General features: G+C 44.4%; 4 protein-coding genes across 6 annotated transcripts; 2 read left to right on the plus strand and 2 right to left on the minus strand.

Moving 5' to 3' along the window:
* The first annotated feature begins 1,543 nt into the window (after positions 1-1,543).
* Positions 1,544-5,266, plus strand: LOC133170668 (somatostatin receptor type 2-like). Of its 2 annotated transcripts, none has more exons than XM_061303769.1 (2): positions 1,544-1,750; positions 2,995-5,266. In XM_061303769.1, exon 2 carries the CDS (start codon positions 3,020-3,022, stop codon positions 4,136-4,138), a length of 1,119 nt encoding a protein of 372 aa, XP_061159753.1. In that variant the 5' UTR covers positions 1,544-1,750; positions 2,995-3,019; the 3' UTR covers positions 4,139-5,266. The 2 variants fall into 2 exon arrangements, with proteins under 2 accessions (XP_061159753.1, XP_061159754.1); XM_061303770.1 differs by lacking the exon at positions 1,544-1,750 and adding an exon at positions 2,463-2,910.
* A 424-nt stretch (positions 5,267-5,690) lies between these two features.
* On the minus strand, positions 5,691-20,186 carry LOC133170667 (ubiquitin carboxyl-terminal hydrolase 22). Of its 2 annotated transcripts, XM_061303767.1 has the most exons (14): positions 19,625-20,186; positions 19,046-19,078; positions 13,604-13,736; positions 12,528-12,641; positions 11,953-12,054; positions 11,373-11,539; positions 10,364-10,523; positions 10,075-10,183; positions 8,894-9,052; positions 8,235-8,361; positions 7,796-7,887; positions 7,213-7,275; positions 6,978-7,127; positions 5,691-6,625 (listed from the first exon to the last, which is right to left on the minus strand). In XM_061303767.1, exons 1-14 carry the CDS (start codon positions 19,742-19,744, stop codon positions 6,583-6,585), a joined length of 1,572 nt encoding a protein of 523 aa, XP_061159751.1. In that variant the 5' UTR covers positions 19,745-20,186; the 3' UTR covers positions 5,691-6,582. The 2 variants fall into 2 exon arrangements, with proteins under 2 accessions (XP_061159751.1, XP_061159752.1); XM_061303768.1 differs by lacking the exon at positions 19,046-19,078.
* Positions 20,187-23,018: 2,832 nt separating this feature from the next.
* On the plus strand, positions 23,019-23,804 carry med9 (mediator complex subunit 9). Its single transcript, XM_061303502.1, has 2 exons — positions 23,019-23,161; positions 23,318-23,804. The coding sequence occupies exons 1-2, from the start codon at positions 23,082-23,084 to the stop codon at positions 23,535-23,537; spliced, it is 300 nt and encodes a 99-aa protein (XP_061159486.1). The 5' UTR covers positions 23,019-23,081; the 3' UTR covers positions 23,538-23,804.
* Positions 23,805-24,076: 272 nt separating this feature from the next.
* Positions 24,077-25,391, minus strand: LOC133170680 (dexamethasone-induced Ras-related protein 1-like). The gene is made up of 2 exons (XM_061303793.1): positions 25,056-25,391; positions 24,077-24,768 (listed from the first exon to the last, which is right to left on the minus strand). Exons 1-2 carry the CDS (start codon positions 25,324-25,326, stop codon positions 24,245-24,247), a joined length of 795 nt encoding a protein of 264 aa, XP_061159777.1. The 5' UTR covers positions 25,327-25,391; the 3' UTR covers positions 24,077-24,244.
* Between the last annotated feature and the right edge of the window lie 2,218 nt (positions 25,392-27,609).

The raw sequence follows: 27,609 nt of genomic DNA on the forward strand, positions 1-27,609 counted from the left end.
GACAACAAAAAAGCAAATGTAGGTGCTTCTTATTACATTGCCATGGCGACGCTTTTGAAGGAGAGATTGTTACGGGTGATTCCGTCCCTCCTCATTTATATTTAACCACCCGCCATGTTGACAAATGTGCCATCACGCACGTGGCCTCCACAGTAAATAAATACGCTCTCCGTTTGTTCAATATTCCGCATCCATTAAGAACGTTTGACCGCTTTATTGACACGGCAGCGGCCGTAGGCGTCCGTGGCGGATGTGGGGGAAAGTAACAGACCCGAGTCTTTAAATTCATATTATGAGACAATAGATCTTACAAAGTGACAGGCAGAATTATAAATGAAAACTTTTGTTTTGGCACCATCTTTTTCAAAGAAGGGGGAGGAGCTTCTTGTAGTCTTCTCTAATAGAAAAGTAGTGCTTTGGCGCCAATGAAAACATTGCATAGCAAGTGACTAGATTTACGGTGGAGAAAGCATATTCAAGATAAGACGAGTAGTGCTGGGCTGTGTTTTTTTTTTTTTGGTGGGGTAAAAGAAAATGTAAAGAAGTAAATCAACATTATGTCCACACAATGATGTCCCCCGTGGCGCTCTGGTCAGCTCGGGCCAGCGTTATCTCAACAGCCATTTTATGTGCACAGCATGTGAGGACCACATACGTTTGATTTTTTTTTTTTTTTATGTATAAATCTATTTTACGTAGAAAAGACTGGCGGCAAAATACGTTAGCCACAAACAAATCTTTTTTGTTGACTTCAATTTTGGTGAAGGAAAATTCTATTTGAGAACAACAGCTGACGCAGGAAGTGAGATAAGCCTCGTCGGAAAAAAAACAAAAACAGATGCTCGCACAAATAGTAGAATAAAGCAAAAGTGCATTTATAAGGCTGTGGCACAATAAATTGTGCAGAACCTGCGGCCATTTCTAATGAATTAAAAGTGCTGCGTAGTTTTTTTCTGGCCTATTCTCGAAGCAGCTTGTACAAACATTATCTGACCCTCCTGGCGACAAGCAGAGCGCAATTTTTTTTTCTCTTTCCTGGTTAGAAATAGCATCACGACTCAGCGTTCGAGTACTTCACCCAGCCCACGTCCACACTCTTGTGGTCTAGCATATATTATCTGTGTCCCATTAGGCGCAGGAGCTTAACATTGCACATGAATATCGATTATTGCAAATAATCCTCTTCTAACATCCCTTCAAAACTTTCAACAGAAAAAAAAATGTCAATGTTATCAGCGAAGTTGACAGTCCAACTAAGAGTATTGCAAAGAAGCGCCTGAGCTAGCTTAATGCTAACACATAATGGGAAACACCATAGAGGGGCTAACGGATGCCATCTATGGGCTTTAAGCAATGAATATTTGAACAAAAATTGCACATATTCTTTGTCCTGTGCAAAAAACACCTGTTGATCGACTACAAAACGCACAATTATTTGATTATTAATTAATGTGCTCACTGTCTTTTTTTTGGAATGTGTGTTTTGTGAAGATAACACACCAAACGAGGGCACCTCCCATGCTTTTTGCGCACGTGCGCTCGCTCATTCCCCAGCTCTCTCTCCCACGCACGCGTACCCATGAACGTCTCTGCACTCTCCAACAGGATTCACATGTGCGTCCGCATTCGAGATGTGCAAATCATTTTTGGGGGGGTTTCAGCCACACAAATGAGTGTTTTTTCCCAGGACGTCGCATACACTCGGAAAACGAGGACTACTTCTGTCTATAAGTGATGTTTTTGCACGCAGGTAAGAGTGATGCATCCTTAGGTCGAGTTCACTGTCATTATTTTAACTGTAATTTTGTTGGAATGTCACATTTTGATAGTTGTAATTTTTAAGTATTAGTGAAATATTCTTCAGTTTTACAATATTTTTTCTCATTTTGCAATATTATGTATTATTTAAAGTGTGTTATACTGTTGCATGAAATCTAAAAAAAAAAAGAAGAAAGTTTCTTGTTGTAGTGTCCTCTTTAATGCAAGCAGAATTATTATTCAAATTAAATTATGATTTAGAATTTTTTTTTTAACTATTATTACTTTGTGTATTATTGTGTAATTGTGTGTATTTTTTCCTCTTCATTTCTAGACTCTTACTAATCGGCCAGTACTGTTGCTCTGGCTAATCTAATAAAATGTCCTTCTGGAAGAAAATGGCAATCTTGCATAATGAATCCGAACCATTGGAAGACCCCCCCCCCTCCCCCCACTGTGCACTTCAGTGTGATTGCCCTTATTGGCAATACAATGATGCCAGACTCCCACTCCCTTATTCAATTAACTTCGACTCATTTACATCCGTACGCACTCCATAATACAACCCCCCCCCCCTCCCAAGTCCACAAGAATAATGTGTCAGTGCAGACTAGAGCTGTGAGGCAGGGATCACTTAGAAAGAGCATGTGCTCCCGACGGTGGTGGTGGTGGGGTGGGGGGGGGGGGGGGGGTTAACAAGTGATTTCCCCAGGCAGGGATGAAGCTCATGATAAATGAGCACACGCTTCATTTCAGGTAGGGAAATATCAATCAAGTAGTCATCGGGGGGGCTCGTGCAAGATCTAGCAGAATCCTCAGAGGAACCAACACAAAGGCTACATTTCGAGATCCCGCTGTTTCTATTTTGATTTCACATTTTGTAGTTAATACAGAGCAACGTTTCGATGATCTCGTAACGGTGCTCCTGCGCCATCAACCCCTATTTGCTGGCCAAAGGCACCGTCACGATTGAACTATTTGAACTCTACCTAGCAACAAGTGACTCAATAAAAGTGAGACATGAGCACTTGGAGTTGAAATATTTATGAACTGTGCATAGCAGCGAATGACTGCGCCAATCAAAAATTCTTTCACCTACTCACCAAACTTCAGCCGTCGTTAGTTGAGCAAACTGGCATTCCTTGGACAAAGGTAGAAAAAATATTAGTGAATCAATAAAAAGGTCAACTAACTTCTCATATTGACTTACAGATGTATTGTGATGTCACGTTTCAGATAGGATCTTCTAAATCCGAGCATCATGGACTCCTGGATCTTGCCGTCATCCCTCCCGAACACGTCGGGGCAGCTCATGTTCGACAGCTTCCTGCCAGCGAACGAGTCGGACGCGCTGAGCAACGACACGGACGGCGGGAGTTTCGACGGCACCAGCACGGCGGTCATCACCTGCATGTACTTCCTGGTGTGCGCCGCGGGCCTGTGCGGCAACACCTTGGTCATCTACGTCATCCTGCGCTACGCCAAGATGAAGACGGTCACCAACATCTACATCCTCAACCTGGCGGTGGCCGACGTGCTCTTCATGCTGGGCTTGCCCTTCATCGCCATCCAGCTGGCGCTGGTCCACTGGCCCTTCGGCCCAGCGCTGTGCCGGGTGGTTATGACGGTGGACTCGCTCAACCAGTTCACTTCCATCTTCTGCCTGACGGTGATGAGCGTGGACCGCTACCTGGCCGTGGTGCACCCCATCCGCTCCACCGAGTGGCGTAAGCCCCGCATGGCCAAGACGGTCAATCTGGCGGTGTGGGGGGTGTCGCTGGTGGTCAACCTGCCCATCGTCATCTACAGCGGCGTCATCACCAAGCACGATGGATGCTTCTGCACCATCGTGTGGCCCGAGCCGCAGGAGGCCTACTACACCGCCTTCATGTTCTACACTTTTGTCCTGGGCTTCTTTCTGCCGCTGCTGGTCATCTGCATGTGCTACCTGCTCATCATCATCAAGGTGAAGTCGTCGGGCATCCGCGTCAGCTCCTCGTCCAAGCGACGGCGCTCGGAGAGGAAGGTGACACGGATGGTGTCCATCGTGGTGGCCGTCTTTGTGCTGTGCTGGCTGCCCTTCTACGTCTTCAACGTGACCTCGGTGACAGGCACGCTCAGCACCACGCCGGTGCTGCGCAGCACCTTCGCCTTCGTGGTAGTGCTGGGCTACGCCAACAGCTGCGCCAACCCCATCCTTTACGCCTTCCTGTCGGAGAACTTCAAGAAGAGCTTTCAGAACGTTCTGTGTCTCAAGAAGGTCGGCGGGCTGGACGAGGCCGAGCGCACCGACAGCCGCCAAGACAAGTCCCGCATGATGACCGACCCGACGGAAACCCAAAGTACTCTGCTCAACGGGGACCTGCAGACCAGTATCTGATCCGCCTCGGCGTGCTTGACTCATCTTGGCTGTTCTCCGTTTTTTTCCAATGACATGTTAACTTTTGTCACTTTTGCCTGATACGTGCATGATTTTCAACGATTGTAAAAGATATTTAATTTTTGAGACGTGTTTTTTTTTAATTTGAGAAGGGCTACGAGACTTTAACATTCGACTCACGTGTTGGAGTGTTGCATCGTGTTTGATAAAAAGAAAAATACTTTTACGTGACTAATCGAATTGTAGTATAGCAGTGGAGCTTTGGGACACATTTAGAGTGTTCTATATTTCCATAGCAACCGTGAGCACAAGTGTTAGTCCCGCTGAATAATTCATTGGCGTCATAATACAAGTAGCAACTCTGTGGGGTGACTAATAGAATTTTGGTGTATTTTGTTTCTTGCTGTGATGCTGACACTGCTTTTATTTTAATAAGGCTATTTGTTGTCCCTCTGCATCGGGCAACTTTTCATGAAGTGGACTACTCACACAAAGTTTGGAAAATTGTGCTTTTGGCTTTTGACATTTAAGGATGAAGATAAATTTAACTGTAATCAACTTAGTGACTGATACAATTTTTTTTTTTGTTTGAAATATTTTATCACTATTTATTCAAGATTTATATGCTCTTTCAAGTGGTACATGAAAGAATAACTTTTCATTTCCACTTCAAAATTAGATTTTGAATTATGTTTAAATATTTGTTTTTTTAACTTTTATTTCAGTGCTGTGGTTAACGTATACTATTTATTATTATATATTTGAACTGAATCTTTAAGATATTTTTTTATATTTAAGCACGAGTGTTTGTGTTTAAAGTCTGCTTAATGTTACAGTGGCTTGTATACTTTTTAACTTCCAAAAATTGTCTTGTTTTGGATGAACGCTTAGCCCTACTTGACTACTGTTCAATGTTGGCCATGGTCATTTCTAGGTGGCAAAAGTTTTGGAAACTACCGTTGAACGTGGCAATATCAATTATTAAAAAAAAAAAGCACACGGCCAAAATTTGTTGATTATACATACGTATATGTTTTTGTTTATGTATAAACCGATGGAAATTGTATAGTATGTTAAAATTAAATAACCTGTACAACGTTTTGGGTGTAAATAAAGTAAATCACTGACTGCGAGCAGCAAAATGTCGCATTATATTGCCATAATCACAGATTAATATCTTCTCAGTGCAACAACTGGACGATTGTCTACATTGTAGTACTTAATATGACCAGTGGGTGTCACTATATGCCCACGTGATCCTGTTTCCATTTTCCGCTGCGCTCGCTGTAGTATCGCTTTGGGTCTTATCTGAAATGTTCCGATACGGACACGATCCATCAGAAGAGAGCTGCATTATGCCCTTGCGTGTGCTCTTGATGTGAAGTGCGCTTTTTATTGCACTGCAGTGCGACACGCGCAGGCGAACGCAACGTTTCCATGGAGAACTTATCCATGAGGATCGGAGCAACATTAACCGCGATGGGATCCGACTAATGGGTCGTTATTAGAGAAGACAGCAGCGTGGTCACATGGCTATGACAGTAAGAAAAAAAAAAGTGAGCGTCCTTTTAATCAGCACCATCATCATATTACCAACAATTCCACAAGAATGAAAGTAGCATATACGTCCAAAAACATTTCCAGTAACAGGAACAGCAAAGGACATATGACTCGTGTATTGAAAATTATTTTTGAAAAATGAACCCAAAAGTAGTAAACAAAGAAAAATGTGTCCATGAGTGCTAAGAAATAAAAAAATAAAATGTTCCCTGCCAATAAGCAGATTTAAAAAAATCGGAGATGAGGGAGCACACCGACGGTCCAAAGGGTTTCCACGGTAACGCTGGCCTTAGCAACAGGCCTGGCGGGTGAGTGTCTCTTGGCTCCTCCAAAAAATAAAATAAAATAAAAAATAGATCCATTCATACAATATCATAGCCATAGAAATGCTCTTGCAAAGATCTTGATACATTGATTTCTTTTTTTTCATCATTGTTATTATTTTTTTTATGCTTTTTTGTTTTGTTTTGTTTTTTTTGCTTTCCCATGATGCATAATGGAGGCCTTCAGAGTTAAATGCTTGGTCAGATGAGACAAGAGCACCGTGGGAGAATTTTTTTTGGGGGGGGGGGGGGGGGGGGGGTCAAAATACTGTACTAAGATGTGCCCAGAGATGTCGCCGCTTCCTCCTCTTCATTCAGTTTTGTCAAGTAGATGCCAAAAAGTAGCTCAGTGCTTGTTTTTGTTTTGTTGTTGAAATATGCTCTCTTTTGTTTTCTTTTGATTTTGTCCTCCACATTCAGAAGAACAGGTTTTTTTTTTTTTTTTTTTAAGTCAGTCAGGTAGGCTTGTAATGTGTGTGTGTGCGTGCGTGCGTGCATGTGTGTGTTGCCAACTGTCCGCCATTGGTTCTTCAAGGTCAGTGGTGACGGAGGTCACGAGAACTATTCATACTCCAAGAACTGTTTATGGTAGAATAAGAGATACCTAAAAGAGGGCGGGGTTTGGGGTTCAAGAAAGAAAATAAAAGAACATTTCATATATACATAAATAGTCTGCACAAATCTACTGCAGAACAATTTTGGCGTGAATGCTTTTGCCTGTTTTCATCCTTCATTTCTTCATCCTTCCTTTTCAGCATCACAGCTGAAATCTCCTTACAGGGCATCCTGGGTTCTTTCTTTTTTTTGTTTGGAACTTTTTTTTTTTGCTTTGCTTTTTACTTGACTATTGTTGGGCGATGGTTCCAAAATATATTTTATACGCGATTTTACAGAGCTTAACAAATGATGCTATTTTGGAGTGTGTATTTTTTGTTTACGTGCTGCTGCCTTCTCACCCTTCGCTGTCGAGTACATCCTTAATGCTGGCCTTGGTGATGATGGCGTCGTCACATTTGAACCACTGGTCCTTATGCTGGCGGATGAAGCTGGTGTAGTGGCCGCTCTCTAACGTGCCCTGGTGGTTGACCACCGCAAACAGGGAATACCTGGATGCACGACGGCGGCTTTTTTTTGTAAGTATGCGGCCACGTGTCTTTGAGCGCCTTAAGAGGACTAGATGATTATACTTACTTGTTATCGTTGTTTAACACCTCCACCGTCGGTTGATACTGTCCGTTCATTCTGCTCTCTTTGCTGTGGAGAGAGAAGACATGAAATAAATGAAAAGAATTCAAATGAAAAAAAAAACATGCAGCAGTGTTGCACAACGTCCACGGAGTGGCGCCATTGTCCAATTTGTGGTAGCTATTTATTTAATTTTTTGGGGAGATGTCACGTGTCTGAAAAGAAATGAATGGACTGTTCCATGCAGGGTGGGGCTGCACGTTGCTGACACTCACACACCAAACCATGATTTTTGATACACGTTGAAGAATATTTGTATTATGTCCAAATAAAACGGAAACAGAGGATACCAAAATAATCCTTATTTTCCCCAAAATGAAAAGTGGTTTCAATCTGCAAATACTGATGATCATTTTCTAAATCAAAAATGAAAAAAAAGGACATATTTTCTAAGAAATGTGTTCTTCCCACTTTGCACTCATTGCACAAATATTATTGTTGGACAATTCGTCATTATTAATTCATGTATCTCCAGTGAGCTAGCATGCTAACAGTTCCAAATATACTGAGCTTTTGTGTGTCCTCCCACCTGGATGCCATAAAGGGCGTCATGTCCAGTTCCAGAGGAAAGGAAACGTACGTTGTGATCTTCCGCCGCAGTTTGGCAGAGTGCTCAAACCGCTGGGGACAGCCAGAGAGGAGAGAGGGGAGGGGGGGGAGGGGAAATGGCAAGTGAATTTTGTTAATGGGGCCACAAAAAAACAGATAATACAGCACAGCTTGTTTTGAAGCTAAGCTTGCGAACAGAAATCATCTTTTAGTTGGCCCATTTCTCTGGATTGCATAAATATATGATGAGCGTCCGAGTCTATGATAAATAAAACATGGTGAGGGAACGCTGCGCCAAAACGTCAAAACTATTCCGGGACGATACAAACGGATCCAATTTTGGAACGAAGGGGGGAAAAAAAAAAAAACAAGGCAGTCGGCGTTTTGGCCAAGGACGCAACGTGACGGTCCGGACTCACTTTGAGATGGAAACACGCTACAATGGGCAACTTCTTCATCGTCAGCTGTTTGGTGGACTCCTGGTAACTATGGCAACCGCCACACTTGATTTTGGCACCGCTTCCTAGATGCTCTGGCCGCGTAAACCTGCGGAAAAGTCGCGGCTTAGAAATGCTGTCGCATCCCCCCACCCCCACCTCCTTCATCGAATTATTCTACATTGCATCGCATGTCGGTACACCCGAAAGCCACTCGGCCTCGCCGGTGTTGCCAACGCCTCTATCACCACGGCAACAGGCCCTGTAGCTTTAATAGACTTTGCTGCAGCGACTAAGGGTGTGTGTGAAGCGCTGCAGCAGAGGGGAGGGAGGGGAGAAAAAAGTCAGAGGGAAAGGAGAAGATGATGGTTGACGAGGGTACGAGGGGGAGAGAAAAGGAATTAGGCAAGCAAATAAGATAAGGAGATGAGGAGAGAAGGGAAAAATGGATGGGGAGTGACATCCGCTCTGGCAATAACATCGGCCTAAAATAGGGCGCTTAAAACAGAGGAAAAAATTTCATACAATTTCATCAGGTTTTACATTCAATGGCCATTGTGCTGCTCAATCTGTTGTGTCAGTTTGGGCCATTAGGGGGTAATATAGAGGAAGACATTGGACATGTTTGGAGTTTTGTGTACCTGCGTAGGCAGTCTGTGAGTGTCGTAGAGCCCGCCAGGTGGCTTTCTCCATTAACAGCGCTGCCGTCACCTCCGGGACTGAGGGGCCAGAACGGCGTGGATGAGCCGGGCAGGTCCAAACTGATGTCCCAGAAGGGGTCTATCGTCGTGGAAACCCCGCTGCGGCGGAAGAGAGAAGAAGGGGGGGCACATTATCATTCGAGAAGCAACGTGTGTTTTGTGTGTGGAGCTTTGTCTCCCGCTAAGAATCGTGACGAGAGGATGATGACATATGCGGTAATAACATGAGCTTCAACGATGCATATTATTGTTTGAGTGGGCACGCCGTGAATAAAATGACTTTTTTTTTTCTCCTCGTTTCATTTTGAAAAGTCAATGTTAAACCTGTTTGACATTTACACTCACAAAACCTTGAGTGATTGTGACAAAGTGTGGGTTGATGGAAGTCAGCTCGTGTGTGTGTGTGTGTTGTGCTGTTCTGTCATTTTACAAATTATTCGCTGCCAGCCATTTTCAGACCTCCCTTACTTGAATTAAACGACATTGGGAGTGAATGAGTTTAAGATGTTCAAAAATTAGTAGGCTATGTGCGCAACCCCCATCAGTGAATGCAAAAGGAATTGCATTGCATGGCATTGTAATACACGGAGGTACCAGCAGGTGGCCAGAGATATTAACACATTATTGATTTTTTTTTTTTTTTTTAATCATAGATGCAAATACATAAAGCCATCTCGAAATAAAAATTTCAGTTGACCAGCGTGAAGTGTCATGGCATGGCGGTGATTTAGTGCCAATCCCGAACAAAAACAAATCTTGTTCACTACTTTAACAAATAAGCATTTGTTACAGTCTTTAGAGCGCTAATGCCGCGCTAGCTACACACGAGCAGTTCTCATTGAGCAGGGTGCGGCTTTTCTGGCTTGTTGCGGCGCTTTTGCAGTTCGGTGCAGTGAGCTGGTGTTAATGTGACAGAACAGCTCGAGGGGGCGACGCGACCAAGCTTGAGTAGCACCGCTGTCTAGACAAGACCCCCCACCCCCAGCCCCCCTTCTTATCATCCTCCCGGCCACCACTACTGCCAACTCTATAGGCCTGGCCCCCATGCGAGGCGAGGAGAGGTGACATGGAAATTAATGACTTTTACTACGGCAGAGCGCTCTTATCTGCTTTGCACTTACTGGCAAACCTGACAGGTAACGTCCGACTGGAGCCCCCCGGTGAAAATTTGGTCGATGATGCAGTTACAGTGGTTCGGATTGCTGGCCTTCTTTCCGTTGTCGTTCTCTCCTGCGAGCACGGATTGCAGGTAATGGATAAAAAAAAAATAATAATGATGCAAGTATGACGTCCCGATATGACTCTAAGGTAGCAATTTCCTCTTTCCCTTTCAATTGACAAATGTGCGTCTTATGAATTACTCCCAGCAATTGCGACAAATGAGCTATTTTGCGGCGAGGCCGAGCTTACTGAGGCTGTCCCCTTTGCAGTGGCGATGGAGAACATCCAGCGCGGCAATGAGGAACTCGTGGGCATCCTGCTGCTCGTAGCCGGCAAGGTGGCGCGCGTGCGTCCAGACCAGGTGCAGCAGTCGGAAGGGAATGTGAGGTGAACGGTGGCCCGAGTAGAACTGCGAGGAAGAAGTCAACATATGTATGTTAGTTGGATGATATGATGTATGTTTTCACTATCCTCGCGAGGGTCATTGTGTGTAAGCTGTGAAATTCGACTCGACTCCTGGCACAGATTTGACTTTGGGGGTTTCTCTGTCCTGAATTTATTAAAAAAATGTGAATGAGTGTGTTTTTTTGATGTCACAGAGGCACGGTTCAATACTCCATCAGTGTCTGCTGCCTGCCCCGGGCGATGACGAGGGAGGTGAACGATTACGGCTCAGCCAAGTGAGACGAGGCAGAGGAGTGCTCGTGCGTGCGTGTCATTGCGAGCTGAGGAGGAGCGAGCGAGCGAGCGATGACTCAAATCATTCGAGCGCCACTTGCCATCTGTGAGGCTGTATATACGGTGCAGCGAGAGGGTGCGAGGGGAGGGAAAAAAAAAAGTGTGGGAGCGGAATAAGTAGCGATTACGTAACTGTCAGTGTACAGTACATGACTTAAAACGCAAAACTTTGGCGTAAATGAAGCGGGATTGGCAAGAGAATAAAGTTAAAATAAGACACAAATTCTAGTTGAAATTGGAAGTTAGACTTTCCATAACAAAGTCAAAAATACAAATATGTTGTAATTTCTTTTTGTTTTTACTTTATTATTGCTGCATATTTTTTATACAGGACAATACTGTAGACTGTTGTAGACTGTACTTTTTTATTTTTTTTTATTTTTGTTGTTGAGGGGGCGCTTTAACGGATTAATGATATTTGCATTAATTCCAATAGGGAAAGATGATTTGAGTTCAGAACGACTTCAACTGCCAAGTCCGCATCCACGATATTTAACGTTCGGTTCGGGATTTGTCCTACCTCCTGAAAGAGCTGCGACATCTCGCACACCAGACAGGAGTTGGATTGCATCTCGCATTTGTGCCTGTCTGAGAGGAAGAAGTCGCGCAGCAGCGGCGTGTGGGTGAGGGCCTGCACGATGCAGTTCATGAAACACGTGTTGCCCAGATTTATTAACCCTCGTAAACCTGCGGGGACACAACGGGGTGGGGGGACACACAAAACAAGCAACGCACACTATTTAGATGCCTTCAATTGAGCACCAAATCCATCACGTGCCGTTTACAATCTCGACGTCTGAGCTATGAGGAAAGACGGGATGTTTGGTTTTTTTCGGAGGCCGTACAGTACTGCTTGGGGCAGATCTGCCAGCTGAACTGTGGGAATCATGGAGGAGAAGCCAAAAGCTGTGAACGGATTCGTTTAGGCAGCCGCAGTCTTCCGGCCGAGGGAGCAGGTGAGACACAGTCGGCTTTTGGGTCGAATCCAACGGAGGCAGCGTTGGGGGTTATTTTTGGGAAGACTGCGCTCCGTGTGATTTTAAATGCTTTTGGGCCTGAGCTCAGGGTAGACCAGGGAACGACATTCAAACTCGGCCCACCTATGGTACAGTTCGTAGTGATTTTCCTCCTCTTTGGATTGTGTCGTAATAACTCCAGCTCCCGCTTGCTGGGCTCCCACGTTGTGTATTTCTCGCCGATGCCTGTCAAAGGAGAAAAGAGTCGGATGGAAGGCAGTGTTGTGATGCACTGACAAAAAGAAAAATGGCACTTTTAATGACAAAAACAGTTGCAACACAAACATCATTTGTGAACAAAAAATAGATAAATTTGCATTAAGATGCTTACTACAATTTGGGGGAAAAAACGATCTATTACAAAAGTATAAACTGAAAACAGCTTTTGTTGAATTTACTGAATTATATTGTCACCAAAAACAATCTTTTGTATCGTGATACCCTTTTTTTTAATCAAAATAAAAATCTACTCAAAAAATGTCCATTTTAAAATAAAAAAATTGCAATTTTTTATGTATGCGGGGTTTTTTATGTCTGCTTGTGCCCTATTTTATTTAAATAATATGATGCAAATTTTTTTCTGGGCCATTTTTTCCAGTCTGCCTTTTTTTTTTTTTTAAACAGGTCAGAACTTAAGAGCACAAAGCCCAGGGCTTTACCTTGCAATTTCCAGGCTTTCCTCTGTTCCTCTTTGGCAATCTGCTCCATATCTTTGTCGTATATGTAGTCTTGACACACAAAACAATAGATTCCACCGTATAATAAGTCTATAGCTGGAAGCAGGAGGGAGAGCGAGAGAAAGAGAGACAGAGTGAGATTGCGCCATAATTACAGCACAGTAACAGACAACGAGCATCGCTTGGCAGTTCGACCTCGACACGCTCGCCGTCTCCTGGCCTAAATTTCCCACACGGCCAAATCTTTTCCATCTCGATAATCGTCACCGACAGGATGGAATACGACCCCTGTCTCCCGTCGCTACCCGTGTTTGTCGCCACGGCCAGTCAGCCGCCTCCATTCTCAAACTGGGCGGCAAACAATACCGCTAGCTCTGTTGCCGTGACAACCTATTTTTAGTCGACGGAGAGATCTTTACATTTTTGACGCAGCCCACGCTGGGAAATGGAACAGTGTGATGTAGCGGTGGAGGATGAGCATGTCCTGCATGGTGATGGTGTGTACTTTTTGGTTATGAAAATCTCTGGAATTGGACCAAGACACTAACGCAATCGCATTTTGAATATTTAACGAAGCCCCGTCGTCAAAGTGAATGAGACATTCCTAATGTTAAGTGACAGTGCCGTTTAAAGCGTAAAACGCTTCGCTTGACTGGCTAACGGAGTGAGCTCCAATTTAAATGGTCGACACATAGCGGGCGGAGAGTGGCTCACGTTCCCATGACATGAAAGAAGAATGGGATTCAAGTGTGGGGAACCAGACTATTAGATTGTTCATGTTGAACCTTTTGAAGTATTTATGACTTTGCATGTGTGTGGCTTCAAAAGGGGCAAGTCACGCAGGTGTCAGCCAATGAGTGTTCAGTTGGCTGACGTGAGCCTGAGTTAGCAGTTGGCTGCCAACTGGCTAACCGTTAGCAGCTAGCTGTTAACTGCTTTATCGATTCATCGTTTTAGCCCCACTCCTCCTTTTTCTTTTGAACTTCTAGTTCTTGTATATAAGATTAATCATGATGAGGAAATATGCATATCATTGTGTTTGTGAGTCGAGTTCTTACCTAGATTGTGCCTCTTGTTTTTGGCGTGCTCGTGGATGTGTTTCTTGGTGAAGCAACCGAAAAAAACGCAGTACAGACAAGAATGAAGTCTATTCAGGTGGGCGCCACACATGTGACAGATACACGACTTGGCCTGGGGAAAAGGAGACAGAGGGAGGGAGCGGGAGAAAGAGAGAAGGGTTTGTTCGGTTAGGTGAAAACTGAGAGGACCTCAAAAAAATGGAGTTATAATAATGTAAGCAAGCCTGTCATGTGAATTTGAAGCTAAGTTCTTTGAGACGCCGCTTGGCCGGGGACAGACGAAAATTACGCCGATGCAACATATTTGCCCCCTCAACTCTGAAACGCAACCAAGGCATGATGGGATTTAATGCTTGCCAGGCACCGGTTGAGTCAGGTCTGGAACGACTGCAGTACGCGGGATCGAAGACCGGACCGAACACGAAACGTGAGCTCGGGACCACAGAGCACAATTTGTCTTGTGTGCGGCGATACCTGATAGCCAACGGGAGCCTTCGAGCAAGGAGCGTGAGGACAGACAACAGAAATGCGGAGTCGTAAATGGCCGCAATGTATTCTAGCAGGCGGCCTTCAACTGTTTACGATACTTTAGCGATACGGAGCAAAAAGTTATTGAACAAAACAGCACGCCGGCAATAATTTGGTTCAATTTCATTCAAAATCAGTAAAAAAATGAAGGAATAAATAGAAAAATAGTCTTAATATAGTTCATTTTTTCTGAGAAATGTTATTTGTACATTTGCAAGACAAGTCAAAACTTGAAATAATGTCGAATCACATGCTTGGAGAATAACGTAAATAGTAATTTTATCCAAATTTTTCAAATATTTAAAATTACTCTTCACTTTACCCCAATGTTAATTATTCTCTGAACATCACAATTATTGGTACGGTAGATTTTGTTTCTTAAATGCATCAAACTTGAAGAAAGCGATAGAAATATTGAGATCTCAAGCAGACAGACTAAATTGGATTAAACCACTTTTTTTTTTTTTTAAATGGTGCTCTGTGCTGACGTCAAGGCATGTAAATCAGAAGCCATAAATATGTTCCAGCAGATGCGACGCAAACAAAAGGCAGCTATACTAAATCTGGGGCATCTACTTGATGGCGCTCCAGGTGAATTCCCGCTCGAGGAAGACAAGTCGGAATAATAACGGCAGTGATAGAGGAAGAATCGGGTATGCCGGGAGGGGGTGGGGTAATCTGAGCGTGGCAGCAGACTTTTACAAGGTTTCAGTTTCTGGTGTGCCGTGTGAAAGAAACGAGATCATAACACAGACGCACACTCCCACGCATCACAGAAAAAGCTAATGAACACCAACTCGACAACCCCGCGCTGTATTGTCTGCGTTTTTGCTATCGGTTGACAGCAGAATACAACACAGTTAATGCTTGGCTTTCGTCAAAGAAGTTGCTTTCACTTCTTTCAGAAAGTCAAAGAAACTGAGCGCAAACATCAACGTCTTTGAAAGATTGGCTCTAACGCGCACCGTCATTGCCTAGAATTGCATGGACCAAACCCGACATGTTTGAAGCAAAAAAGAATCTTGAGTTGGAAAGGCTCATCTGTGCCAGTGGGCGGATTGGAAATTCTGCACAAGTGGGTGGGTGCGGGAAAACACAGTCCCTTGCATTGCATATCTTTAGCGCAAACGGACCGCCGAACGACACCAGATGACCGTCTCGAATGCCGCAACTGTCAGCGGTGCCGATCTCTCCAGAAACCAAAACTTTGTTGAACCTGACAAATCCAACCGGGAATGACCAAACAAAACAATTTTGTGAATACAGAACACACCAGTTGGTGTGTTGACTGAGCCTTGGTGGGCTGAATCGTGATGACACAGCAGTGCAGGGGATATTACGGGTCGCAGATCACTTTTTGTTTTGTTTTTAATGAAACGGTACTGTTAGCCAACTGGCTGCAACTGGATTGGGAATAAAGAAGGCCTTTTGATGTAAGGAAAAGAGCTGCAGTGGCGTGACTGTGGCTCTTCGTGTCCACCGAGTAGTCCAGTTCCACTGGGGAAATGTTTATGGCGGATGGCGCTTCACCCACATTAAGAGCGTGACATGCTCTCTTCCGAAGCACTTTGGATGCTCAATGGCGGGCAATCATTTCACGCTGGCGCTCGGCTCGATTTACTCTCCCGCCTCACAAGCGATGTGACTCCTCAATATCATCAGTCACGAGTCGCACACCGCCCTGGGCTTTTAATGTTCTATTAGAGAAGCTATTGATCAGCCGGTGGCTCAAATGACTGGAACAACTGGCGTACAGGTAGCAGAGGGTCATGTTTGCAACCCCCTGGACTGCATCTTCCATCTGGAGCCGCTCGTTGGCGGGTGTCCAAAGCAATGGCCATGAAAGAAAGAAAAAAGCTGCTCTTTGATTGAAGAGCAGATGTAGGATGGTAATTACCTGGATGAATAGTCGGGTCCAGAGATCAAGCAAGCCACATAAAGCACATCTAACACTCAAGATCAGTTTCCCCAAATGCGTTTATACTGCGTCGGCTGGGAGAGCTAGGATGACAAGGACTATAAAGAGGTGGACAAAGGTCTGGCTCAACAGCACACGCTTCTTCTGCCGCAAAGAACAGACCGGGGAGGGGAGGATAAAGTCAATAGAGCGCAGACCGCCGATATATGAGAGCAGTGACTCACGGGGTACGAACTTATCTGGCACGAGTCTCGGCGTACAACGAAATTAACGACGGAGATGCATGCAAAATAAATGTGTATTATATAAAAATCTTTCACCCAACACTACCTGGGTCAGAACATGCTTATTACAACTACAAAGAAAAAGAAACTGGTCCAACCACCTTGTAAAAAAAAAAAAAAACTCACTGTACAAGAACACTAACCCATTTTAATGCATTTCACTTTGACTAATGCAGCAGAAAAACAACAGCCCACTCCCTAAAGCAGTTGAATGTGACCTTAACAAAAGGTTGCACCATTCATTAGCATGACAGCGAGCAGATAACGAGCCTCGGTCTTCGCAAGAACTGTCAGAAGTAAACTCGCGACGGCTCTGCCAGGGGCAACTTCGAGGCATTTGAGGTTATTTGGACTTTACCAACCGTCAAACTTCATCATCTAAGGACCTGATCCTAACATTCTTCAGTCTCTTCAATTCCAGTCCCAATGCTATTGCGCAATCACCGCCCTCTTGGCACGAGGTCAGTTTGAGAGCAGACGCAATCCCTCCCATTTCGACCAAATTTGGTGGTTTTCACAAGGACAAAGACCCATTTACAGAGCAAAGACAGCACCTGGGGTCCCAGGTTTGAACAAAAGACTATAATTGAGTGTCCGTGCGAGAGGAGATTGATCGCCTCTCGGGTTTTTGGTTTTGGCCGGACCCTGGAGAGTGATTGACAGATCATTAGCCAGATGGCGCTACAAAAGAAAAGCGCGGCGGCCGACTCGGGCCGCAAGCAGCGCGCTTGCTCGGAGAGCGGCCTCCGCCGTGTCTGCCGGTCCGTCAAATGAGGAGTAGCAGCTGGAGGAGAGGCGAGGAAGAAATGTGGACCGGTGGGAGGGAGAGGTGAAGGAGAGAATCAATCAAAGGGTTGGTCTCTGAGAGTGGTTGCGGCGTGGGCCTCTTAAAAATCTTCATGCGTTCGAGGGTTCTTGAATATGATTGACAGCAGGCGCAACCAAAATGAAATATTTCTGGAGAACGATTGACAAGAACCCACAAAGCGTTAGGTGCGCGAAGATGAGGGGAAACTGAGGAGCGTGAGGCTCGACTTATCGGGCTCACGCCAAATCGTTAAAAGATGAGCGTCGCTGTGAGCAAGATTTTTAGTTTCAGTTCAGGTTTGACTGGATAATCAAGCGGTGAAAGAGGAAGCGTAGGGGACAACAATCAACGCTGTGATGGGAACCTGACACCACCAACGTACAGAAGGATGAAGGGCATTATCAAAACTGCGTCAATTCCCCCGCAAGATTGTCAAAATGAGCAGACAGACGAGGTTCTTTTTTGGCTCCTGTGATCATAAATTCATTAAAAACAGGGAGCATTCATATAGCTTCACATCCTTTCATCTAATTGACAGTAAATTCTCCACAGGAGGCCACGCCCATGTCATGTTCGACCGATAACATTCTATTTTTCAAAAGCACAGCACATTTCTTCCCGATGGAATTTTTTTTCATTTATACGTACGTCGTATACGGGAGCACACGCGCAATAAATAATCAAGACCTTGTGAATATTCATGCAAAAGCTCGACCGGCATCCCCATTCACAATATACGTTTAAATTATTCATACGAACGACGTAATGAAGCTCGGCGAGGGAAGAACTCGGCAAGTTGGAAAACAGAAAGAGCGGATTTGCCGACTATCAACCGCAAACACCAAAAGAGCAAAACAAGGCAGAGTTGAGTTCTGCTATTTTTCTCGGTAAGTCGTCCGCATCACCGGCACGGAACAGCGCGGCCCCGAGACGATGGCTAAGGGTGTGCGGAAAAAGCCACAGTGGGCCGCGGTCCAATCTGGCATTCGTTCCGCTATTCGTTATCAGCCCACGGGAGTTGAGGATTGTTCGAGCAGAACGGGTGACACCTTCACTGCCCATTTTTCAACGCAGCCTGGGAAATGATTTGAGCTTGTGGTGGAGGGCTTTGTCAGTGGGGGCAGACAATGGAAAAGCGGTGAAAAAAAGAAATAACACAAACCGTCAAGAAAAAAAAATGGAGGTCGACCGCGTTGAGCTCACCAGACATTTCATTAGGTACACCTGCACAATCTTAAAAACATTTCAGAGTGCCTGTCGAAACCGATGTTGCCACCAAATGTTGCTGGCAGGTAGGCTGATGCGTTATCGATCTTGTAGAAAATGCTGCTGACCTGTGAACTTTCAGCGTTCTAACATGAAAACATGAAAATCTGATTGCAGATTCGGACGACTGTTAACTGAGCGTAAACCTGAGCGCAGAAAGAAAACACACGGGAGCACGGCGGAGCATGCAAACCCCAGTCAGGAAGGCCGGCGGGGAAATTTAAACCCAGAACATTAGAACTGCGAGACAGGCGTGCTAACCACTAGTGCACAGTGCTACCTGCTGCAATGCAATTACATGTACGCTACTAAATGTGTCAAATGAGTAACTGAGCGTTTTATTACCTTGGCAAAGGCAGAAAGTTGAATTCAGCTCTTGTAGAGCTAACAAGCTACGCAGCAAAGTTCTATGAAGATTTACTACATGTCATGTATTGGCTTCATGACGATTACAGTATATGGAAATGAGCCACAGGCCACGAAGGTTCAGAATAAGAAAGCAAGCAGGCCAACTCCTAATTATTTAGACTACCAAAAGCAAGGGGGGGAGGAGAGTCAGAGGAAGAAGATGAGTTGGAGCGGGAAGCGGAGGAGGAGGAGGAGAATCATCAACTCACCATCTCTGTCCATCCCGCATCCCCCTGAAGCACCTATTTTATCACAACAAAATACAAATGCATGAAACTTACTAGACTGCACAGCACAATTTGAGGCAGATGAACGCGACACACTGCCAACGAGTAAACCGAGTTGGCTAAATGGAGGGAAAGTCAGTGGCCAGCTGGGGCACATGTGGACCTTGCAGCATTGTCTCATTTGCATGCGCGAGCAACACAATGGGGTCTATTTGATATGGTAATGACCCCCCCCCCCCCCAACTCATTCTTGTTATCGGTCAGTTTTCAGCCTTGCGGCTAACTGACCGCAACAACAATAGTGGCACGAATGAAAAGTGTTGCGCTAAGCCACCAAGGAGCAGCACCGTTGCCGATCGGTTTGCTGGCTAACCTGACCACTACTCGCAGCGTTGTTGTTTCAACACATCCACTGATTTGTGTGGCGGTGCATCATTTTGCACTCGTGCACCGTGCCCCCCCCCCCCCCCTTCTTTGTGTCATGGTTAACTTCACAGTGAATTGCAGACAGGGACAGCGCAGGCAAACGTCATTTCAGTTGTTGTTGTTGTTGTTGTTTACCTTACGTCTCCTGGTTTCAGCAGTGCTACTCCAAACAAAGCATTGGTATATGACACGGAGGTTTTGCTTCCAGTTGTCCACCTTATAACCGTTCACATGGGAGCACCCGGCCGGACTCATGACAGACAAAACATTCGGGTTGGGGTTGGCCGGGTGACAGCGTCAAAAAGTCTCCGGGATGGTTGGCTTTGGCTAGCCAGCTAGCTTTAGCGCCCCCCACCCCCTCCTCTCCTCTCCTCCAACTATCTGTCCAGAAATGGTTTCCGCTTGGAAACGGGACAAGCGATGGAGTATCCAAAAACGCTCTCCTCTGGCATCTGACAAGCGCAGTCTTGTATGTTAGCACCCTGGAAACATTGTTGCGGAATCCTCCCGGAGTCGAGTAGTCGTTTCCCGCTGCTGTGTTAACAACTTCCTTATTTCTCCATGCGCGTTTTGAGCCAGCGCCACTTGCACTCGAACGATTAGTTAGCTTTCTTTCTCCACTTTAGCCTGGCTGCTAACGCTTCAACTCCTGCTTCACAATGCCCCGGCCAACGTGCGCGGTGATTGGTCAGAACAAAGGTTGACGTCACTACGCCGAGCCCGACGAATGTTTTGGAAACGCTCGTTTCGCTTCCGCGTCGCGCCGGACGAGCGGCGTTTGGAGTCGGCCCGGTGAATTCGAACATAAAATTCACACTCCGAAAAATAAAATTGAATTCAAACGCATTAATGCCACTCCTTAAATACAACCAACAAGGATATTCACACTATTTACTTTAACGAATGATTATTATTTTCAATGTATAGATTTAGAACGTGTTATAGTATGTTCTAGATGTATGTGTCATGTTATGTTATCTAAATATATGTGTAAAAACAAGAAAATGGTACTTTTGTGGAATAAACAAGATTCTATCATGAACTTACACGGAGGCTCGTTAAAAACCCAATTCAAGCCTGCCATCTAGTGGACAATTGCAACAGATAGACTTGTTGGGTTGAAATGAGGCGTGCAAATCTCAATTACTAAGCTATGATGTAGTGATTGCATAAATTGAGACAAATTGGACCGATAGGCGCGGAGGCGGTGTAGCCTCACCGTTAACTTGAATGACCCGTGTTTAATGAACAAACTAGTTACATGGGCGACTACGGCTATAAGTTTAAGTGGGACTCAATGTGAGGCTCTCCTTTCTTATCACAGTATACAATAAATACCCACAAAAAACATCCAAATAAATGTGAGATCACTGCAATAAACGGTAGATTTCCATACAGAATGGTTTTGTAGACAAAAACAAGCAGTAATGTGCAGGCAATTAATCTAACATCAACTAGAAACAACCGTTGATCACGTGTACCTTTGCTCACTTCAACACATCGAGATGTAAAAAGCATGAATGAAAAGGTGGATTTCTCAACTTTTTTCTCATCCTCATCTTTTGATCTGAAAGCCAAATATCTTCACCATACACGAAAAACAAATGGACCTGGCCGTTCCAATACTTTTGAAGGGGCCTGAGAACAGAATGACGCATATGAATTGTATTCTCACCCAGCAAATGGAGCTCTACCATAAGACTATCCATCATTATGTTTGCTTAATAAAATGCATTATCAGTCAAGGTAAACATGGACATATGGCGACATAGATACAAAGAGATGAATCTCGTCAGCTTCCACTTGGAGGCAGCACAGTTCTAAGTATCTACAGTGCAGTGTAGCTGCAAATTCCTTCCAACCACTCACTACTAAATGACAGATATGACGGTCCATACATATATTGTTTATCAAAACACACTCAAGTTTGATTTTTCCTATGATAATATTATACACATATCTTCAAGCCACTGATTTCTTGTTATAGTTTATGCAATTACAACATTGTGATAATTGTTGTGTTCATCAGGTTCGAAGAGGAAAAACTCCAAAAGAGATTATATGATTTGCCACCAATTAGTCCTGAAACTATCAGAGGACAGAATGAAGATGGTCAGTGATTTATGGTTTACCAACCTCTTACGGTCGTCATGACGTTAACGAATGCACGGCGGCCCAACCGGATATTCCGCAGCCTTTACTGTCGACACGTGTCAATTTCCTCAAGATATATTGTTGCATATTGGAGCAGAGCGTGGGTAGGTACTGTTGGGTCGTGACCTACTTTTCCCAACTTATAAATGTGAGGTGACCACGATATGACAATTAGGGCCTACAGATCTGGGTCACCGGCGACCGACGTGTTCTGTATGTAATATGCATTCTGGATGTGTTCCTTGGAACGGGCTTAGCAGCGTTCTGTTATGCTTTTGCATTGAATTGCCATCACGACTTTTTGGAGGTGTGTACCAACTATCTGGCAGGTGTGAGAGTTGGGAATAAAAAATGCTCATTGTGACAATATATAGGTCAGTTTGCTTTTGAAGGTCAGTGAGTCATACGACAACACATCTATTGTGCTTCCAGCTGTATTCAAGAAAAAGAACCAGAATTCTTGATTATATTGTGTGCATCGTTCTTTAGCAAACAAGCAACACAATGATGGAACACGATCCCTTCCGTGACGCTCTCTTCAAATTTAAAAACATTTTTTACTAGTTCCAATCACAAAATGAATTCCAGGCCTCCCCACTCCGATTAAAGAACTCTACAAGTGTACACGATACCAGTTATATTTTTAAAATAAAATGTCAAACAACAAATGTACAGAGTCATCTAATGCATGTGTGAGGGGTTCATTGCTTTTTCTAAAGGTAGTAAGACCACCCAAGCAGACCTTGGATGATTTACAATTTGTAGTCCCAGTGCACAGACTGAACCGCTAAATTTGCAAAGGGGGTTCAATTTAGATGCAGGTCCTCAAGGTTGCTAGGTAGTACTAATGTAGAGCAAGAATCCATTTACGGGTCAGGCTTCTTGTAATGATAATCGACACAAGCAGATAATATTTGGGGGTATGTCTGTGGCAGGAAAAAGAAACCAGGCCAGTATTACTCAAGTGACCCATTAAATTATACTGACGCCTGTGAGAGGTTGAATCGGGTAAGCTGACAAAGAAGGCAACATTTGTAGAAATATTTCACAAAATATAGTAAAGTTCAGTGTTTGGCTTGCATTTTTACCAAACAGGGCAGTTCCCAAGGCGAAATATCAAAATTAAATCAGAATACAATAATTACATGCAGCGTGTAGCAAGTCTTTTTGCAAATTAAAAAAATGTATTATAAAAGAAAAGCAAATGCTTTTCTGAAGGAATGTTTTTTATTTTTAGTTAGTTTTTTGTTGGGGGGTTTTACCTGCTTTGTTGGCACCAACATACAGTAGCCATCGTACAGTATTTTTAGGAATTGTGGCTAAAAAGTTTTATCAGACAATTTACAACGTTAATGGTTTGTTGCAGTGACGTCATCAGAGAGCGTATTCGTACATGCCGCAGTAGAACTGCGACGAGAACGCTGGCAGCAAGGGGATCATGGCTGTGTCGCAGCCCAGGCAAGAAAAAGAGGACGACGACTGCTCTTTGCTGCCTTTGGTTCACGAAATAATTAAATGGTAAGCTGAAATAAAAGTCCGACTTTAAATGAGTTAAATTTGCATTTCAATGTTTTCCTAGCTGACATGCTAGCCACAGCTAACGCTGACTGGGCTAGGCTAACAAGAAGTGCGATAAATTGAAGAAATAAAATCTCCTGTTTGGTTGTCTTCAAGCATGGACAAGGAGAGCCCGGACGTGCACCAGGAGCTGAGCAAGCTCAAGACAAAGATCCAGGAGGCACGGGAGCAGATCTCTGCCATGCCCGGCATCGAGAGCAGCCCAGTGGAGCAGCAGCAGCAGCTGGCGACGCTGCGGGAGCAGGTCCGCACCAAGAACCAGCTGTTGCAGAAATACAAAAGCCTATGCATGTTCGACGTACCCAAAGCGTCTTGAATTCAGAGATGGACAATGAAAACACTGACTGGAGGAGCGCAGAAATTCAAATTAACAGGGACGCTTGGTTTACGACATCAAGCGAGCTACGGTGGCCCACGAGACACATTTGTTCGGATGGAGGACAACGATTGGAATTTACTTGGGGACGACGACTGGATTACGCCAATAATTTGTTAAGCAATATAAATCATATATTATTATTTGGGGGGGATGTGTGATGGTTGTTTCAGTATTATTTTGTAATAAACACTGTAGAATCACAAATGAATTACTTTTTCTTATTCACGTGACAGATGAATTGCATTTTTTCCCATCAAGCGTGAGAAGCATGATCCTAACATACTATAGCAAAGTCCTATCACTATTTATGATAAATATATTTTTTAAAGATGTTAATTTTATTCAGCAAAGAAAAGTAACAGATAGTGTTTGATGATCATTTAATAATTACACCTGTCAATTATAAAATGTATGTAGAAAGAGTGAGGCAAGATTATGAAAGTAACAAGATTTTATTTAATGCAAAAGTCGACAAACATAAATAGACATTCAGATTTGTTCGTAATGTAACAAACATTCAAGTTCAGTGGGGGATGTAAACAAGTCCAGGGCGATTTCAAGGCAACTGCATCGAGTGCGTGTCCACAGTCGCATGGCTTAATCTTTAGAGTCCAAAAGTCTTTTGTTTCCCCCCCCTTGGGGGGTCAGCAAATAACGCAGCCCTTCTCCTTAGCCTGCCCTCCTCCCACTGCCTTCTCCTTGATGTACATCAAGTCACTGTGGACGCTGGGCCGACGCGCGAACGGCGCCACGATGCCGTAGGCGTCCTTGCACTTCTTGGCGCGGAAGGACTTGCGATGCAGCAGCTCGCACGATTGCAGCGACACTTTGCAGTGGCGGTCGGGGCTCATCTCGTCCGGTAGCTTGGCCATGGCGAAGAGCGTCTGGAACATTTGGTCCACATTGGTGTTCTTCTTAGCCGAGATTTCAAAGTATGCGCAGCAGCGGTCCTGATCGCTGCCGACCAGCTGCTCAATTTCCTCGTCCTGCACCTCGCGATGGAACTCGCGGTCACACTTGTTGCCGCAGATGACCAGCGGCACGTCGGCGCTCTCCTTGGTCTTGTTTCTCAGGCACGATTTAGTCTCGTAGATTTGACGCTTGAGGCGCTGCACCTCCTGGAAGGAGTCTCGGTTGTCCAGGCTGAACACCAAAATGAACACGTCGCCTGCGGGGGACCAAAGGAGCAAACGTACACTTAATACCAATAAACAACAATTGGAGTAAAATTGAGTGAAATGCATTGCATTGAGTTTTGAATTGAATTGACTTCAGTTTGACGTTTTGACTGCACTGCACTGAATTGACTTTAGTTTTAAACGGCCTTGCATGGACAGTGCTTTCTTCGCAGACATTCACGCGCAAACTCCGCTTTGCAACGACTAAAGCTGCATTCAAAAGTAATTAAAATTGATTGTAGAAGTAAACGCTGCATTGCACGGGCTCCAAACGCACCTGTGAGTATGGAGAGCCTCCTTATTGCTGGGAAAGGATGATTCCCGGACGTGTCCAAAATGTCCAGCTGGTAAACGCTCCCGCGGATGCTGTAGAACTTCCTATGGAAGTCCTCGATGGTCGGCGTGTACTGCTCGTCCACACGCGAGTTCAGAAAGCGCGAGATGATGGCCGTCTTGCCCACCTTGGTGGAGCCCAAAATGACCATCCTGCGGCAGTTCTTGGCCGGGATGTTGAATTCGTTCTCGGAGAGTGACATCTTCTTGATCATGGTGGATGCAAGTTTAAAAATCCGCTTTGTGTGATGAGTGCGTAGTGATGGCAAGACGTGCTGTGCGGGTCTCACCGATGCCACAAGCTGTCCAGGGTGGCGCTTTTATCCGGCACATGGCCGCGCCTCCTGTGTGCGTCACGCGTTACGCTCTCGCCCAGGCATCTCGAGCGGAGCCCCAAATGATACTTGATGATACTAGTTACTATGCTGGGTGGTTGCGTGTGTGTGACATCAGTCCACGGGCCGTAAAGGCTGCAATTCTCTTCATTAAAATTATATCGAAATAATAAAAACAACCACGCGCAACAGAACTGTGAAAGTGACAGGCGTCGTGTACTTCGTGTCGAATTTAGCATTTTTTTCTGGTGCAAAAATCAATTTGCCATTTATTTTCTTTGAAACGCAGCTGGAATTACAATGTTCAACCAGAAGGGGGCACTCAACCTCAGAAATACAACTTTGGAAAAGGTTTCAATTGAACTGAACTGCTTATGTATTGTTGTAGTTCAATTTTGCAGTAAAGGAAAATACACTCATAATAGCTCAATCTAATTTTGGCCCATTTAAATATGAATTTAGGTATCGACGTATGGAAAACTAACATCGGTTCTGCGGCAGGTGTCTGCTCAATATGCAAGAATTAAACCACGTCAAACATCCCCCTAAGTGTGCAGCTGCCATCAACGTTAATCGCAGGACGCCCGTTGTGACTCAAATGCATCTCATCCACTTTGCCGACTTGGCTACTTGTTATGCTTAACTTCTCTTCTCAGCATGTGAGCCAGTGGTCGTAACAGAGAGAGAGAAAGGGAAGAAGATTTGGGCTGCAGGTGTCTATTGAGGCGCCCCGCGGGACGCTGCATTAGGTACTCTGACACAAGCCAGTAACCAAACAAATGTGGCTGGACTTTGACCATGTTGGCTATTGCATATAAAATAATGGGTTGGGTGAATTGCCATCTGCTTATTGCGTAAAATGTTTCTGAGCGAGCTGTTCTTCACCAAGAGTCATAGGAAATGCTTTCATCAGAACCCAGGGGCAGTAAATACAATGAAAACAGCAGGGGCCCCAAAATTGAACCCTGCGGAACACCATTGCTGGGACAGAGTGTGACTCTCAACCAAGGCTAACAAAAACTAGCCTCAATAAGGCTATCTGTTGCTGCAAATGAGCAAACAGAATATTCTGGTCCACCACACTTTAATTGTTAGGATGGAATAATAATAATAATGATGATAATAATAATAATAATAATAATAATAATAATAATAATAATAATAATAATAATAATAATAAACATGTATCTGTATCATTTTTACTTACACTTTTAATGTAGTTAAGTCAAACACTGTGGTTTTGTATTCACCTTGAGTTCAAGCGAAGTGTACAAACGGACCTGACCTTTTTTTTTTTTTGTGAGGGCTGAAATCAGATAGGTGTACTTAAGCCCAGCTGTCCTAGGCTCGGTGCGGCTGCTTTGTGTAACGCGGTGGAGGCAATCCACTGCTACTTCATTAGGTTATCGCTCAGTAATGAAGACGGTGGTCTTCTCGCCGCTGCAAACACATGCCGAGCGGTTGGCTCTGCTGTAACACTGCAGGACATAAACAGTAGTATTGTCTCTCACAAGCATTTGTGATCAAATGACACTAGATAATAAAACCAGCAATATTCCGGTCCATTTTGCAGTTAAAGATGTTTGGTACAATGTACAGTAGAAGGCAGCAAGAAAGGAAAAAAAAAACATTTCTGAAAATGTTTTTGGAACTTGAAGGGCAAACCTGCACAGAACTCTCACCTAAAAAAACTAGCAAAGGGTCATTGTCGTGCGCCTTATCATAGCACCATTTTTGTGTGTATTCTGCCAGAGGAGAAACACGCGAAGCCTTCAACACATGCTCTGATGTAGTAACGTAACGCGGCCTTCAAGCAGAGTAAACACGCTAGCTGCCGTGAGCCCAGCCGGGCCACGGTCGACAACATGGAGCCTCATTAATCCTCTCTTCAGCTATGTTTGCCTTTGTAGACACAAACTCTATAAGACTGAAAAAGGGGAAAATGTCCCATTGAGAATTTTGTTGAAATTTCTACACAGAAGGAATCTATTTTGGAAAAAATAGCATTTAAATCACAGTAAGATGTTGAGGTGGCGCTAGCTAGCTGGCTAACGTGTCGCGCCGAATTTAATCAATTGTGAAGGACGCCATTCAGTGGACAACATTGGCACCGAGCTGTGGACTGAACTTAATTTTGGTCTGGAAAAATACTTTCTAAAGGAT

Source organism: Syngnathus typhle, linkage group LG17, assembly GCF_033458585.1.
Source record: "Syngnathus typhle isolate RoL2023-S1 ecotype Sweden linkage group LG17, RoL_Styp_1.0, whole genome shotgun sequence".
Taxonomy (NCBI): Eukaryota; Metazoa; Chordata; class Actinopteri; order Syngnathiformes; family Syngnathidae; genus Syngnathus; species Syngnathus typhle.

What these genes read in the sequence shown, in the direction of transcription:
- LOC133170668 (XM_061303769.1), top strand. Translation starts at nt 3,020, where the DNA reads ATGGACTCCTGGATCTTGCCGTCATCCCTCCCGAACACGTCGGGGCAG.
- LOC133170667 (XM_061303767.1), bottom strand. Translation starts at nt 19,744, where the DNA reads ATGAGTCCGGCCGGGTGCTCCCATGTGAACGGTTATAAGGTGGACAAC. An exon ending in GTTACCTGTCAGGTTTGCCA is followed by an intron (nt 9,053 to 10,074) that starts GTAAGTGCAAAG and finishes CTTCCGCCGCAG; the next exon opens with CGGGGTTTCCACGACGATAG. An exon ending in GTGTTAAACAACGATAACAA is followed by an intron (nt 7,128 to 7,212) that starts GTAAGTATAATC and finishes TCGTGCATCCAG; the next exon opens with GTATTCCCTGTTTGCGGTGG.
- med9 (XM_061303502.1), top strand. Translation starts at nt 23,082, where the DNA reads ATGGCTGTGTCGCAGCCCAGGCAAGAAAAAGAGGACGACGACTGCTCT. An exon ending in GTTCACGAAATAATTAAATG is followed by an intron (nt 23,162 to 23,317) that starts GTAAGCTGAAAT and finishes GTTGTCTTCAAG; the next exon opens with CATGGACAAGGAGAGCCCGG.
- LOC133170680 (XM_061303793.1), bottom strand. Translation starts at nt 25,326, where the DNA reads ATGATCAAGAAGATGTCACTCTCCGAGAACGAATTCAACATCCCGGCC. An exon ending in GAGGCTCTCCATACTCACAG is followed by an intron (nt 24,769 to 25,055) that starts GTGCGTTTGGAG and finishes GGTCCCCCGCAG; the next exon opens with GCGACGTGTTCATTTTGGTG.